Source organism: Opisthocomus hoazin, chromosome 28, assembly GCF_030867145.1.
Source record: "Opisthocomus hoazin isolate bOpiHoa1 chromosome 28, bOpiHoa1.hap1, whole genome shotgun sequence".
In the NCBI taxonomy this organism is placed as follows: domain Eukaryota; kingdom Metazoa; phylum Chordata; class Aves; order Opisthocomiformes; family Opisthocomidae; genus Opisthocomus; species Opisthocomus hoazin.
This window is the reverse complement of record NC_134441.1, coordinates 9016152-9032615: the sequence shown is the minus strand read 5'-3', so window position 1 is coordinate 9032615 and position 16464 is coordinate 9016152. Positions and strand designations below refer to the sequence as shown.

The window sequence follows — 16464 nt, the reverse complement described above, 5'->3', positions numbered from 1 at the left end:
CGATGCCACCCTTGCCGTTGGCACCGCGGCCACACGCGGTGGTCACCGCACGAGGCAGTGGCCCTCCCCGCACAGCCCTGGGGTCTGCCGAGGGGCTGTGCTGCCCGCCGCCCCCCACTTACTGCTGCCACCGGCGCATGGTGGGGGGGGTCCCCTCGATGGGGGTGATGCAGGTCCGGGCGCGCTGCCCGCGGGGAGAGGGGCATTAGGGTCCGGTGGGAGCGGGAGTGGGGCTGGGCTCCCCAACCTACCTGCGGCACAGCACACGTCGCCGCCCTGCCCGGCCGCCAGCCCAGTGTGGCCAGCAGCCCCAGCACTGCCCGCAGCACCGGTAACGGCCCCGCCGGCCCCGCACACGGCGCGGACACATGGCTGCACCCAACGCCTTTATTAGTGCCCGCGGCGCAGCCCTGGCTCCATGTCTGTATCCGTTTATGGCTCCGTGTCCGGCTCCAGGTCCGGCTCTGGCTCCGTGTCCCGGCCGTCGCTCCCCTCCGGGTCCCCGCGCAGCTCCACCGCCGAGGAGTGCTGCCTCAGCCCCGCTGCCCCCGCGCTCTCCTCCCGCGCGGGCAGCGCCAGCCGCCGCTCTCCAGCCTTGCGGGGCCCGCAGCTTCTCCCACTCCTACTTCTCCCCTTTTACAGTTTGCTTTCCCCGGGAATTAGCAAATGGAAAACCGAATTCCTCTGGCTCTTGCACACAGACAATGCTCTTGCTGCCAGGAAATCCACCCTTGGTTTTGCTTCTCCTACGTTTGTGTATTTTAGACGCCTGTTTGTTAGTTTCTTCCCCTGAAGACCAACAAACAGTTCCCAGTTTACCAACAAACAGTTCCCAGTTTACCAGCAAACAGTTACTGTTTCCCAAGTGCCACTTTCCCTGCCCTGCCCAGGCTGTAAACCCCCCTCGCCAGCTCCTGGAGCAATTCCACGCTCCCTGCCCATCTCCCGCACGCAGGGCGTGGGATTTGCATTCGGTAACCAACACCAACTTACCCATCCGCCCGCGATCCCCTCCTTGCGCAGAACCTTCTCAGCCGTCTCCACTTCATCGTCACGATGGTGCCACAGACCAGGGTGAGGAGGAGGATGCCGAAGCTCAGCAGCTGCCAGTTCTTCAGCACGGCCAGGGCAGAGCCTTTGGCATTGTGATCTAGGGAGAGAACCAAAAGCCCAGCTCCGGGCATGAGCCAGGCGACGCCACGGGCCGTCCGCTCCGCTGCGAGCCCAGCGCGGCCGCCGGCGGGGCCGTGGGAGCTGCCGCTGGTACGGCCGCGGGGCAGCAGCCGCGGCGGCGGCACTCACCGGGGCCCAGCGCGCTGTCGATGCTGCCGCCCACGGCGGAGCCCCGCGCCTCGCACCGCGGGGGGCTCCAGCCCGGGGCGCAGTGGCAGTTCTTGTTGCTGTTGCACACCTGCCCGCCAACACGTTCCTCACTGTGACAGCCCTGCTGAGGAACACTGCTCCCCATCTCTCCCCATCTCTCGCTGGTAGCTGGACACTGACTAGAAAAAAAAATCTTCACTGTTAAAAATTCATTTCACTAATTCAGTCATGAGGTGTAAGAAATGCTGACTTCTCGAGTCACTAAACCCTCTGCAAGGCATCGTCATCTGCTGATGCTGTTTTCAGGGCAGAAAGCAAAAGCTGTGTATTAACACCTAGGAGAAGGCTGCAGCCTCCTGCTGACAACATCGCCTCTGGGCTGCGACCAACACTGGGGCCTTGGGACACTCACACGGGCCCGTGGCCGAAGCAGCCAGCACAGCACTGCCAACCGCCTGCACACGGGAGGAAGAAACACCCCCGCTTTCACAAATCCATCATTAAATCTTGTAGCCGTTCGCTGGTGACGCCTCTCATTAGGCACGAGGTGAGTAACGAGCCACGCGACGCCCCATCGCAAGCACTGGCACTCCTCAACGTCCCCCTTCCCCCATCTCTGTCCGTCCGGACGATGCCGGACAAAGCTTCCCGCGGGATCGCGCCCTCCTCGCGTGACGGGGACATCGGCACCGCCGCGAGAACAGGCACCGCTCACTTGGTCTCCCTGCGCCGCGTCCGCCATCTCCTCCGCTGCCGGCGCGCCTGGCCCGCTCTCGGGGGGGCCATCAGCCAAGAGGGACCCCGCCGCCTCCTCGCCGCTCACTCGGTACACAACGTGCTCGAAGGCAGGAGCATAGCCCAGGGGCTCGATCCTGTAGCTGACGTTCTCAAACTGCAGCAGGCCCCTGCCGCGGGGACAGCACCGGCCATCGGCCACCGCCATCTGCCGCCGCGGAGGCTGCCCCAGCCCCAGCCGCCCGCGGGCCAGGCTGCCGGGCACCGACGGGCACGGCGGCGCGGGGAGGGGCCCGTGGGGTACCTGAGGCCCGTGCAGGTGCTGAGGGTCACTGCCGAGCCGGGGAAGCCCTCGACGTAGCCCCGGTAGTGGCAGCCTGCCTGCATCACGACAGTGGGGAAGGAGCCCTTCCGTGGCCGGAAGGCAGCTCCCCAGCCCGGACGGGACAGCAGTGGCTCGCTGCGACGCACACCGACAGGAACCCCAACGCAGCCCGAGGTTACCTTGACACGGGGCGAACCAGAGCGCGAGGATCCCATCTCATTAGACAGGTAAACGGTGAAATCATCTGATAAAAAGACACTGCAAAAGAAAGGTGTACAGTGACGCGCTTCAAAGAAATGGTATCTCTTACCCCGTTTCTCGAGCTTATTCGAGGTGCCGCAGCCAGCCCCGCTGCCCCGGCAGATGCCGCACCCGCTGCCCTCAGGACTCACAGGCACCAGCGTCCCCCAAAGCCTCCTCCAGCCCCCGGCCACCCTTCGGCACGCAGCACACGCCACGGCTCTGGGACGCGCTGATCCCAGCATCCGCGGAGGCTGGGCAGAGCCCAAGGAGCCGCGCCAGCCACCACCCGCAGCCGAGGATGGCCCCGCAGCCCAGCACCGGCTCCCAGCCCAGCACCGTCCCCGCGCCACCGTCGGCCAGGGCCGGCCAGGCCCAACTCACTGCTGGCGCAGGCGGAGGGTGTGTGGCCTCCCCGCGATGCTGAGGACGTAGGACACGGTGTCCTGGGGCAGCCGAGAGCAGAAAGAGGGAGAGTCAGGAACAGCAGCTCCAGACACAAGCGCTGCAGGGCCGGGAGCTCGGCAGTTCCTCGCGCAGCCGGGGCCCTGCTGCCCACACCTCTCCCCCTGCCCGCAGACCCCCGGCGCCAGGTACCGGCTCTGCTGTCGCGCCGGCGGGCAGCCGCACCGGGACCGTGAGCTGGGACAGGGCCTGCCAGCCTGGGAGGGAGAGAGACCCGCATGGTGCTGAGCCCGGCCCGAGCCGGTGCTGCGGGGCAGCCCCAGGGCAGGGGCGCGGGGGTGAGGGGGTCCCGGCCCAGACTCACGCAGCAGCAGCAACGGCAGCAGCGCCCGGCCCAGCGCCATCTCCGCAGCCGGTAACGGCCACCCTACTCCCAGTAACGGCCACCCTGCCCCCAGTAACGGCCCCACCACGCCCATTGGGCCCCGCCAGCCCCCCGGGAAAGCAGAGGCGGACGCCAGCGCCTTGTACAAAACCGGCTCTTTATTGCTCGTTTGCTCTTACAAAGGGGCCGGAGCAGCCCTTTCGCGGGACCCGACAGCACCGGAGCGACGCGCGGGGACGGTTCTGCGGCGAAGGTCTGATGGCGCGTCGGGCACGGGCACCGCCGCCGCCTCCAGACCTGCTCGGGGACAGGGACCAGCGTGCGCTTTGAGAAAGAGCCAGCAGTCATTTCCACCGTTCGACACCCGCACGGTTCGAGCCATTTCCTTTGCCCAGGATCGCGTCTAAAAACCAATGCTCACGGCCCTGCACCACCCCCTGCAAATATTGCCAATGCGCGTGCTGGAAGTATAAAAACTCCGTATCTATTAAAAGGCACCGTTTTCAGCATAGTTTTAGTTCACACATACAGCTTCAAACACAGTTAATTACACCCCTCCCCCGATTCCCTCCTCTCGTCCCCCCCGGCCGCGAGCTGCCCGGAGCGGCGGTGGCGCGGGCATCGGCCTCAGTCGGCTGCACAGCTCATCCTCACGGACAGCCCAAACGGAGCAGAAGACAACAAACATTAGGAAGTGAGTAACTTGGAACAAACAGAAAACCCCCACCAATACGTCTGCTGATATTCTAGGTGACGTTTTACACATTTTAATAGTGTTATAAATCTTAGTCTAAGTTTATGGGAAACCACAGGAGTTCAAGTATTTTATTACTGCAAATGCAAACACTATATATATTCATATATATGTATTTACAGAGGAAAATATATTTTTTTGGCAATATTATTGGGGGTTTTACAGAGTTTGTACTCAGTGGCTAGCACAAAGTGAGAAAGCCAAGCACTCCTTTCAGTACTTGCTTCACTTTTAGCAAGTTTGTGCAACAGATATCCACTGGTGCCCAGCAGGATCCAGCTTCCACCCACGGCACAACAGCATCACGATTAACAGATCTCCTCGGCCAGCACACCAAGTGCAAAACACTCCTCTTCAGAAAGACTTTTAAAATCTAGTCTAGTCAGTGGTGTAGAAACGGAGAGCAGCCCAGTCTAGCGCATGGTAGCCTGTAAGCATCCTGACTGACACCAAAAAGGTTTGAGGACGGGGTGAAAAGGTTGCATTAGCCAACAGGTTCCTGTTTAAAGTGCTCAGAGAAGCTCCGGCGGTCTAGGCAGACCACCCTTGCTTGCTTCTCAGTGTTCTGCAGGGACTGCTACTCAGTCTTCAGATACAAATCAAAACCTAAGAGCACCCCCAGTTTTTAAAACCAAAATATGGCCATGTCTTTTCGTACCTTTATTTTCATTACCCATTCATGGTATTAGTGGAAATTAGTACAGGATTCTCATTTAGCAACTCACAATTACTAATTTGAAACCATCAAACTTAGTGCTCATATAGCACAGCTTAGTGTCAGTCAGCATGAAAGTAAGAATTTAAGTGCATTATTACACATCAATACACATATATACATGCATAAACATGTTTACAATGTATTTCTCTTCCTCTGAAAAAGCACACTGATAACCTTACTTCTCTTGTGCCATTAGTGTGTGAATGGGTAACATTTTCCAGTCCATGCAAAAGAATCTTAAATTGATTGGCCAGATTTCCTTGTTTTGAAAACAGTATGGGTTACTTCAATTCTTCGTTAAAGACGACAACCAATCCGACAATTTCATTATGAGGGCTCACCACAGAAACGGGGAAACCAAAAGCAACTCCCAAGTGCTGTACTTCAGAGATTATTCGACCACAGGCTGCTCCACTGCCCTGCTGCAGTTCACAAAGCCACAATGCTCGGACAGATCTAAGAACGGGTTCGATGTTTTCAGTCCCTGTAGCTTTGGTAGAGATATTTAGTTTGAAGTTTTACATTCCTCATTTCGCTATCTCATTTGCCTTACCCCAGGCTGCAGAAGGAGGGCTTTCCGGGATTACCACGGGCCACGCAAGCAAGAAGGGTAACTGCAATTTCAGCTTTGTCTCAGTGAACAGGTCAAGCTCACGTGAAGGCCCCAAAGAAGCCAAAAGCTATTTGGGAGGCAAAGGTGCCGGTCGAGAAGGAAAATACTGTCCCTGAGGTAAACACTTCTGCTGCGGCGGCGGAGGTCCCTGAGGTACACACTTCTGCTGCGGCGGCGGCGGCCTGCGGGAGGACAGAGAAGCTGCCGTCAGCCCGGTGCCTGCGTCCGACACGCACCTCCCGCTCCCCCTCGCCTGGCACCGGTGCTGCGGCCACCGCAGGGACCCCCCGGCCAGCCGTGCTGCTTCCCCACTCCCAGCTCCCCTGACCAAGACCCATTTCGCACACGCCATGGCCAGACGCTGCTTTCTGCTGCTCGAAATCCTCAGCGAACCCCAGTCTGTTAACACACCGTTTTTCCCAAAATAGTTTAAAGACCACCCCAGGCGTTTCTCACCAACACAAACGATTCTAAAGCACTCCCTCTCAATCCCTTGCACTTTCTGGATGTTTTATGGCATAGGCATTACATCTTAGAAATACAATTAAAAAGTAAAATGAAAGATAAAGGAAAACTTTCTGTTCAAAGCCAATGAGGAATGATCCTGTACTTGGCAGTAACATTCATGAATCAGCGAAATGGCAATTTTTGAGTAATTTTTTTTAAACTGCTATTTTGAGAGGCATTTTATTCACCTGTATGCAGGACTAATCTGTCCCCAGAAAAGCATTCTGAAACCTGTTAATCAAAATGTAGCCATGACAGCGTGTAAAATGAGCGCTACAGGTAACAGCACTTCAGTTCCCCAGTGTGAAATGAAGAAGAGACTTCTTTCAGTGCAAGGTCAGTCCCGCTTCCGCACAGTATGTGATGAAACGCCCTAATGCCGACAGAGATGCAGGCAATGACAATCTATGTACATCAGTGCAACTGTCAATAGTCATTTGCAGTAACTCAACTAACCTTGTCGGCAGCTTCTGCGGTTGTGGTGCCTGGTATGGCGGAGATGGGTAGTAAGACTGGTGGTAAGCCTGCTGAGGATGCTGGTTAACTGGGTAAGATGGAACAGGAAAGGTATTTGGTTCCATATCCTACGAAGAAAACAGAACGAGAACATTCACAAATTTGCACTTAGGGAACTGAAATACTTCTTTCATTAGCTGAGTGACGTTTAAGACCACTTGCAAACAAACTTGGAAACGCCAGAGTTGCTCTTTCCTTCTGAGAAACTCAGCAGAAAGAAGCAATGGCAGTCTGGACAGTACTGTACTTGGGGAAAAAACAGAAAAGCTGATCACAACAAGCGTTTGATTTGTTCTGCAAGTGTGCTTTGGCCTTATTGCCTTCAGACAGATAACTGCTCTGCAGAGTAGGGGGGCTAGGGAGCTGGCAAGGATTGCTCCCCTCCTGGGGTGGGCAGGGGGTTCCAGCGTAAGAGAAAGGGGGTAGGCGAAGCAGCTAGACTGCTTCCCAAGCCAAGCACAGCCCATAAAAAAGCTTAAACAGTGGGAACTGAGGAGTTCCCTCCTATCCCCCTTAGGAATTAATTATTCTCTTTGCCTCCTAGTAAAGAGAAAACCTAGGTTTCAGAAATGAAAAAATAAAGTAACTCTGAAGCTTTTATTAGGGCAAAAATCATATAAACTGCCTTTATCTGTTACTTCAGAGTAACAGACACTGCAAATGCAGTAATGAAAAGTGGAGCATTCCTACCATGGGAACACCTCTTGGGGCATAAGGCATGCCGTGTGAAAAGCCCCTGTGGTGGCAGTCTCTCAGTTCGGCTTCTGTCCTAGGAGGTGGTGACTGAAGTGACCTGAAAACCAATTGATACGGACTGAGTGAGCATATAACCCTGACAGAATGACTGTGCAGGCTACGAATCCAAGCACTTCGAACCCGTTAGGTGGATTTATGCTACCTTAGGACATATCAAGTGTCAGGAAGATACTATTTGCCACTTATCTAATAAACAGCATAACCCTTTTTCTGTGTAGGGCTATGACAGCTTCATTTTGCCACTTTATACCAAAGATGGGACCCCAAAATACAAAACCCATCATCAATGCACAACAACTAACATAATGGTAAAAAGAAAGTTCTCTGCTCCCTCAGTTTAAGATAAATTCATCTTTTCTGTCATTGCCCGGGGCAACCTACATGTGTCATTTGATGCAGGGGCCTTTGCCTGACATCTTGGAACTGGAACACACCTCCGTACTTTGGCATTGGCTCGTGTAAACAAATGTTTATGGACTACTTCAAAAGGGCAGAGGAGAGGTAAAAAGGAGACTATACTTACGAATGGCAGCGTGACATTAATCTTCTAGAGCATCGCTTCAGCCTGTCCCTTTTTGCAAATGCCAGAGCAGCAGCTATAAGGAGTGGGAGGACCAGGAAGAAAAATACCAGCAGCCCATCCCTCAGTGAGGTGTCTTTGATGGGGACAAAAGAACGGAGAAGGAAATAGTATTACATGGCGTTACCACCACTTGACTCATTGTAGCAGTGAATGTTTGGTAAGATTGGTTCCACAACTATTTTCCATTTTTCATAGAAGAAAAAAAAAATCTAGTAAGACAGCAAGACACATGCCCACATACATTATTTTCTGATTATCTTTTCACAGGGATTGCCTGGTCAGAGATGAAAGAACGGTGCATGCCATGATACCCTGGGCTATAACAGCATATTGAAGTACTAGATCAATACCTAATTTTTCTTCCTCTGCATTACTGTGCAGATCTTATGAGTTCAACAGAACGAGGAAAACAGAGCTTCTGCCCTTCAGTCTGATCCTAAATCTTCCCCTTCTCCTACCATTGTTTGCTGTAGGCAAAGGACTCGGGTTCTCAACAATCTCCACATTTTTACATGCAAGTTTCTCCACGACAGGCTGTACAAAAAAAGCCTTTCTCTTTTTTTGCCTGATGATTTGAGGGATCTGTCCATGCTCCGACACGATTCTCCAGTCTGTTATTGCATCAACATAGTGTCTAGCTTCCCCCCAAACACACACGATCTTACGAAAAAGTCTTCAAGATCATTCTGGCGGCTCATAGAAGGAACTACATCAATCCCCTCTGTATATACTCCATAGGGGCACTGCACAAATTTTCTCCAATTTATAGCTTCGATTTGGCTTCCTATTTCGTCTTCAAACTGTCAGTGAGGAAAGCAAGCTACACAGCCTCTTCCAGTTTGCTTTCTCACGTGCCTGAACTGTGCTCCCCTGCCCCAGGCACCGCTTCCCCACTCTTCATGTTCAAACATACATACATATATCTGCCAAGTACACAGACACATCCTCTTGCCACCTGAAACACTGACCTAGTACCTTTACTAGGGGAAAAACTGAATGAAAAAACCCACCAAATTCCCTCCCCAACCCACTTTTTCCCTCCACAAAAAAAAAGCGAACTGAAAGTCTGCCAACAATACAGTGTCACAAACCTCCCTGTTTCTTTATCCCGTACCTCTCTTCTATACTGTACGTTGTCTGGGGCAGGGACTACATTTGTATTCACTACCAAACAAAGCATGCTATCTGCACTCCAGTAACAAATATTAATAAAGCCATGGCTTCTCAACGTGCGCTGCCCTAGCCCACCTCGGCCAGACGTCAGTCCTGCCTGTGCTGCAGGTGCACATGCAGCCACCTGCACCTACCAAAACAGGGCAGCTACTCATCTCTGCCACCACTGCTAGAAGCAGTGTGACCTCTGGAGAGGCACGTTCACATCCGTGGGTTGGAACCCACATCCTCAGCCAAATTTCATGTTGTTTGGATCTAAGACTGGAAAGAGCTTCATTTCCCAGCTTGGATACAGAGAAGTCCAAGAGGATCTTGGTCCAAGGTGGCAGACATCTCCTGAAAGCACTTACAGCAGTCCAGTTTCTTTACAGATCGCCAGCATCTCAAAAGAGAGAATCACAACGCCTTGATCCCAAAGCCTTAACCAGAACTGTTTGCAAACAAAACCTGGTGAAGAGCCAAGGCCCAGCACCCCAGCCCCCAGCAGAGAGCTGCTCCAGGACAGGCCCACGGCGCTGCAGACGCCTTACGACGACTTGCCGTTGTAAGGAGGTCCGCTGTCCAGGCTTCCTCCGTAGCCCTTGGTGTCACAGTAAGGAGGGGCCCAGCCTGCTTCACAGTGACAGTTCCTGTTATTATTGCACACCTGTATTTAAACAGCACAAACGTCACAATTAAGGCTGATTTAGTAACTTAAGTTTCCATATATTTAAAAGCTGCATGCAGTAGACATGACTGTCTAATCTGTCCCTTCCGTAACACTCAGCCTGGAGAACTTTAACCAGCAAGTCCCACATCAATTCTAAATAGTCCTTGGCCACGCATCTCAAGATTTCACATGACTCAACAAGCACAGCATTGCTCAGGATGAGCTTCCAAAATACTCGCTATCCCAACGGCTTAAAGAGCACAGCTTTTACTTATGCTTTTTTTTTTTTTTGAGAGAGAGAGAGATGCAGAGTTTCAAATTACATTAGTAATACCGGAATTGGGAATTCTTATTGCCTTGCAAAAAATACCTTCTTAAGAGGTTTTGTCAAAGATTTTTTTGACACTATTATAGGCTGTCTTGTCCAGAGACATTTTATAGAGTTTTACAGTTAATTAAACAGAAAAAATAAGTTACTATCCACCATTTTAAAACTTGCTCAATCATAGAATCACAGAATGGTTTGGGTTGGAAGGGACCTTATAGACCATCTCGTTCCACCCCCCTGCCATGGGCAGGGACAGCTTCCACCAGCCCAGGGTGCTCCCAGCCCCGTCCAGCCTGGCCTTGAGCACTGCCAGGGAGGGGGCAGCCACAGCTCCTCTGGGCAGCCTGGGCCAGGGCCTCACCACCCTCATAGCAAAGAACTTCTTTCTTATGTCTAATCTCTTCCTTCTTTCAGCCACGACCCCTTGTCCTGTCAATACAGGCCCTTGTAAAAAGTCCCTCCCGCAGCTTTCTTGTAGGCCTCTTCAGGTGCTGGAGATAACTTACATAACTTTCGCCCATTTTTTGCTGTTAAAGGCTCTTTTCTCATTAGCAGTATCAAAAAGCAGCTTTTTATAGCAAAAACTATCCTCTAGAACCCCACAGAATATTTTTAATTACTGCATCTAGCATGATGCTTACTTTATTCCACATTAGTTATAGCTTTAAACATAGAAGGGTAAAAGACTTCCTAAGTGGAAAAAGTACGAGCATATAAACACTACCGATCCAGCAGAATTACAGCATACCTGGCTCAAACCGGGACCTTTCATAAAAAGAGTCTGTTTATATATTTGCACGGTCATTGGCTCTAAGAATCTAGCGTTCTGGTAACAAAGCTGGCAGAGGACCTCACGCAGAAATACTGCCCGTTACAGCAAAACTTACAGACTTCGCACTCCTTGCGAGCAGAGGCTGCTGCTCTACTCACCCCGTGCCCGTGGCACTGCCTCTCCACGTCACAGTCGTAGTTCAGAACAGAGGCACTCACGCACTGGAAGTGCCTGCAGATCTGGGGAATTAAGAGACGCACACCAATGAAGCAAGCGGGCATTTCACCGACCTACCCCTTCTTCCCCCGCCGCGTGCCCCGGCTGCCGGCTCCACCACACGGCTCCGCAGCCACCCCGGGCTCACCGACCACAAAGCAAGGCTCATGCTCATGCATGACAAGCCCTAACTCCACAGAAACACGTCTGTTCTACAAAAGGGTTCTCAGTATGGGGTCTAAACTGTCACTGGAAGTCTTTTGTCTATAGTCTGAAAGTAAGGAATCACAATGAAATGGTGCACAGCAAGGATACGTGGAATGCACATTCCTTTGCTCAGGCTAAGCTTCTAGGCTTTTTAGTTTAGTTGGATTTTAATTGAAAATTGTTTTAAAGGCATTTGTGTGCGCCTAGCTCTCCCTGCTCATAGACAGAGCAAAGATTCTGGCTCTCTACAAGCTTAATTTCTTTTGCTTCATCTATAAATGAAAGGCTGATTACATTTTTTATGCACATGCACTGCAGTACTAGGCAGTACGGGGAACCAGTGGACTTACTCAGTTTTGCATTAACTACAGGCATCAAAACAATTAACGGTCATAAATGTTCACGAAACAATGCAGCTGAAAATTTTATTCACATGAAGCCTGCTAATTATTACTTAAAGAAATCACTTTTTAATTGTTAATTACCTTTCCAGTATCACACTTGGTGCCTTCATTCACCATTCCTGGGTCTGGGACATCAGAGCCTAGCTGGAAATCTACACCCCAGCACATGGTGCCTCCAATGGGAGTAAGGATAATAGCAGGCTTAATTCCAAAAACAGGCATAGTTTTCACGTTTTCACATTGCAGCTTCCCACACATGGCATTACTACAACATCAACATATGAATACTGTAGTGACACTTGAATTTATTCTGATAAAAAGACTATCACACATTTGATATGATCTTTTCTTTCTACTGGAAGACACTACTTGAAAATAAAATTGAGACAACTCGCCAAACAAAATTGAGCAGAGCCTGATTTCAGTGCTGCAAGAGTATGGATTGCTCCCTTCTTTCTGTAAGCCGCTGGGATCTTTAACGAAAACATGACGATTTGCTACTCATTTATCTGCAGGTGAACACCTTAGGTTAAGAGCAATCAATGATGGGAGACGTGGAACATGCTCTCCTTGACATAGCCCCATGTCTCAATGTGTGATGCACAGATCCTCCAAGGCCACAGGACACGGCACACGTGGGAAACTGCAGCACCAGCCCGACAGCTTCAAGCCCAGCTACGGAAGGATTACCCGAACATTCACACTCCTTTCAACTAATACGTGCAAGAGCTTAAGCCAGACAATCCAAACCAAAAGTCAGCAAAACTTACAACTGCCTAAATGTGGGGGCTCCAAGTGCTAGTAACAGCTCCAGAAATTAGGATAAAACACATCTTTTCTAAGCTATCTCACTGTGGTTTCAGGTTATGAGATAACCTGTCTCCCCCCCGGCGCACCTGCTAGAACACCCCAAACTAATACCACAGCACCCAAATCAGGACTCTCAATGACATATTTGGGAACTTTGTGACGCACGGGGCTCAACTCACCCGCTGGAACATTTCTTGTAGTCATGGCCATGGAAACCACAGTTGCCAAATCTGTCACCCTTGGAGTTCACTTCAGTAAAACAAATGTTGGGAGCTGCTTTGGCTTCTGCAAACAACAGCCCATCCCCCAGACAGAGGAACCAAGTTAAATAGGGACGGGGACATCTCGCATCATCAGGTCTCCTGTACCCAGAGCAATTCTCCTGCTACACCTAGTATTTCCCATGCAGCACGAATAGCTTCAGAACAATCACAGCAAGAGAGGTGAAAATGTCAGCACTACCAGGTTCCGTGTTTAAAAAGCGAGAGAATAGAAGAGTCACTTAACACTGAGTCATTTATAGCATTTGATATTTCTTCATGGCCTCTTTACAGCCCTATACACCAGAAGCCCCACTGTAATAGGAATGACCAGTGCAAGAAAATTACTGCTTGAATCACCAGCACAGTGTTAAATGTAGCAAAGGAAGAATGCGTGAAGGCTAAGCCATGAACACCACTATTTCAAAACCTTTGCCAAAGTCAGCTGGTCTGTGTTACAGGAAAACACGTAAATATATATAAGCAAGCTTAGCTCATTCTTTTAGCTATGTCTCCTAGAGAAATCACTAACACCATGCTCTTCCTTACTTGAGCCAAAGATGTCCTGACACTGGGCATCGTAGTACTGGCAAATGCCATTGTAACAGTAGGCTTCCTCGTTGTGGCACGGGTGACCGTTCTGAACGGTGAAGTCTGGCTGGCAGAACTGGGATGTGCCATTGCAGTACTCTGGAAGGTCACACTCGTTGCTACTCGCCCGACACTCAGTTCCTTTAGGAAGGAGCTAAAGAGAGAGAAGAGGAGGAAACTGCATCAGAAAATAGAATCCTTACAGCAGAGACGAACACTGCACCCAAAAAATGCAATATGCCCCCCAAAATAGGGCACTGATCTGAAGCCCTTGGTGGGTGCTGTACACACGCATGACAATTCCCTCTCACAGGTGCACTGGCTAGGCTAACGCTCTCCTCTTCTCAAACACTACAGAACACTTACAAGTATCATGTTTGAGTCTCTTACCCGGCAGTTTTTACAGCAGTCGCCATAAGCACATTCAGCACCAGATCGGAGCCTGCAAGTACCTGGTTCACAGCAAGGATCGCTTTCACATTCCTGGAAACAGAAGTGCTGTGAACACCAAGAAATCACCCCCTCCGCCTTGTGCAGTCCCCTCTCCAGCGAGCAGCATGCAGGGCTACCCCGCCAGCATTTCTCAAACGCACAAGCTGCTGACCTTCGGCGAGCCGCAGTCACACTCCTCCCCGGCATCCACCAGCCTGTTCCCACAGTACGGGACGCTATAGGTTTCATCAGGCCTGGGCACGTTGAGCAGGCAGCTCCCACCTTTGTTCAGAGTTAGCTTCTCAAAGTCTTCTGCACTGCAGCTGCTGAAGTTCCTCGATCCCCTGCAACAGAGAAAACGAGCTTTTCTTTAAGTCAACTCACAAGCTTTCCCTCAGTTTGTAGAACAAGAGTAATATTTGCTTTCCCCATGCGCTGCAAGTGTGACACGACTCTTTGCAAGACTACTTTAAAGATGAAAGCAACCTGTGAAAACTAAGCGCACAGGGGAGGAGTTTTGACCCTTGGAAAATACTTTCCCTTTTGCCAGGTACTTACGATGCTCCAGAGCTCATAATGCAACTGCTCGCGCCGCAGTGACAGACACGCTCGTCATCATGGTTCATCCCCAGGTTATGTCCCAGCTCGTGAGCCATAATCGATGCAAACATCTGTATACTGATTCTTCCAAACTGCACAAAACAGAAGAAAATTAGCAGACAGCTTATAGAGAGAAGTTCAGCGTTCACTTATGTGCCAAAAAGACACTTCTACGTTAACAACATTCTCAGACCAGCTATGCCTGCCTTCCAACCAAGTGCACATCACTTGCTTAGTAATGGGAGCCCTTAGCTAAACCTATCTGGGACACTACCTAGTAACCTCTACTTTCCAGTGCAGCTGCAACGTTAATAAAAACTAGAGGTCTCCACACTAGCCCAAATCTCCTTAAATATGCAAGCTCTAATTCCAGTACTTCTGTCACTACTCCAAGAAAACAAGATTGCTGGGATTGCCAGTTATCCAAGACCAGCAATTCAGCTCACGACTGCTCTGCAATTTCTCATAAAGAGGGCACTCAACCAGCACCGCGCTAGGAGCTCACAACTGCGGACGTCAAGCAGACACCAGAGGACAGATCTGAGAACACCCACAGCTACCACAGACTCCTAAGGCAGGGGTGCTTAAGATGTCACTAGAGAAATCCTGAACTATTTTCTTGAGTGCTGCACACTGAGGAGAGGGAAGGCTGAGCAGAGGGTGCAGAAGACTACAGAAAAGTTGTGATCCAGGTATTATGGAAGTGCCAGAAATGGTTTGGGACCTCATAAAAGCCCCCACTAAGTCACTTCAGCTTTGTTCTTAAAGATTGTGCACTTCCAGGGAGACTTCTGGAGTGCAAAACTCTTTTTGATGGCGTTCACAGTATCACTAAAGGTATCTCACCACATTAATGCCTCCTGCGTGGCTCTTGGAGCACACCGTTCCCACGTAGGCCATTCCAGCTGTGCCACCAAATCCCTTCTTCCTACAGCCACGGGTAGAAAAAGGAAAGGCAATCATCCCGACTGTACAGACACACGGTATTGCCAACAGCACAGCCCCTCAACGCATCACTGCTGCTTGTGGGGCACTAAATACTGCTTTTCCAGCTTTCCAACGCTCACAGAGTAGCACTGCAAGGAGCACTACTATTGACTGCAGGTATGAATGTACCAGTTCAGCTTTATCTTTCTGTTCGTGGTTCTTTTATTCTTTGAAATTAAGAAATGAGTTTGCAGGGAAAGTTATCCTCTTCCACATCTTCCCTCTAAATACAAAGGGCTAAATAGTCCACCCTTATAATCATTTGTTTTAATTGGCTGTTAGCTGCCTTTATACTGCTGCCAAACTCCATAGATCTCTTTCCTTGTCAACTTCCTTTTCATTACTGTCTTATTATGTTTCTGCACAGTTCTTGAAGCTTAAGTGCAACAGTACAACACACCACATTTCACTTCACGCAAAACAATTTTAAAAATGAGTACTTTGTTGGCCACGCCACCCCCATCACCTGACCGGTGCCGCTCTGCCTCGGAGGAGAAGAGGCTCCTGGCTCCTGCGGCAAGGGGAGCCGCTCCTGCTCTGCGCCCGACAGCCTGGGCTGCTGCCCCGTGCGAAGCCAGCTCCCGCCTCTGCCCCTTCTGCGCCGTGGGCAGTGACTCCCTAAGGACCGCGCTATCTGCGGGAGCGGAAGGGCACAGGGGCAGGCGTCCTGGAAGCGGGGCACAGGCGTCAGCTCAGGAAGCTCTGTGCTAGTTTAAGGCAGCAGGGATGGACAGACTAACGTCACGTGTCAACCCTCAAACCACACAGCTAGCTTCTGGACAGCAACCACAGAAACAACTTTTGCTCCATTAAAACGCAACGCTCTGCACCACGTTTATGCTCATTTTCAAGTGGAAAAGGCCCTAGATTACAAGTCTTGACTAGTGCATAACCTGACAAAGGATTATCTGAATGGAAGCTTCATACAATACAACATGTAACATTGCAGGACACATGGGACAGGAAAAAAACCAGGTTATTTAGCAATATACCTGTCACAGAGGACAATGACTTCAAGGACCACAGAAACCTTCTTAAAAATGCTTAAGTTCACTTTGAATGTTTTCACAAGCACATAAAACGCAGCAGACTGCACTGGGCTCTCTGCTGAAACACAACAGCTACTTTTGATACCAGACCATGGCTGAGCAGACAGGAATAGAATAAGCTTCTTA

The 16464-nt window shown here is 50.8% G+C and overlaps 1 protein-coding gene across 2 annotated transcripts in view; it reads right to left on the bottom strand.

Moving 5' to 3' along the window:
- Window positions 1–3553: 3553 nt before the first annotated feature.
- Window positions 3554–16464, bottom strand: part of LOC104333239 (disintegrin and metalloproteinase domain-containing protein 9) — a 35587-nt gene continuing 22676 nt past the window's right edge. For both annotated transcript variants that reach the window (XM_075444657.1, XM_075444656.1), the window contains exons 10-22: window positions 15149–15230; window positions 14261–14394; window positions 13875–14046; window positions 13661–13753; window positions 13229–13424; window positions 12599–12704; window positions 11691–11874; window positions 10941–11021; window positions 9574–9679; window positions 7801–7933; window positions 7212–7314; window positions 6462–6589; window positions 3554–5680 (exon numbers count right to left, since the gene is read on the bottom strand). In XM_075444657.1, coding sequence (XP_075300772.1) covers window positions 5566–5680; window positions 6462–6589; window positions 7212–7314; window positions 7801–7933; window positions 9574–9679; window positions 10941–11021; window positions 11691–11874; window positions 12599–12704; window positions 13229–13424; window positions 13661–13753; window positions 13875–14046; window positions 14261–14394; window positions 15149–15230 — 1633 coding nt within the window. In that variant the 3' untranslated portion in view covers window positions 3554–5565. The remainder of the gene's footprint in view (window positions 5681–6461; window positions 6590–7211; window positions 7315–7800; window positions 7934–9573; window positions 9680–10940; window positions 11022–11690; window positions 11875–12598; window positions 12705–13228; window positions 13425–13660; window positions 13754–13874; window positions 14047–14260; window positions 14395–15148; window positions 15231–16464) is intronic.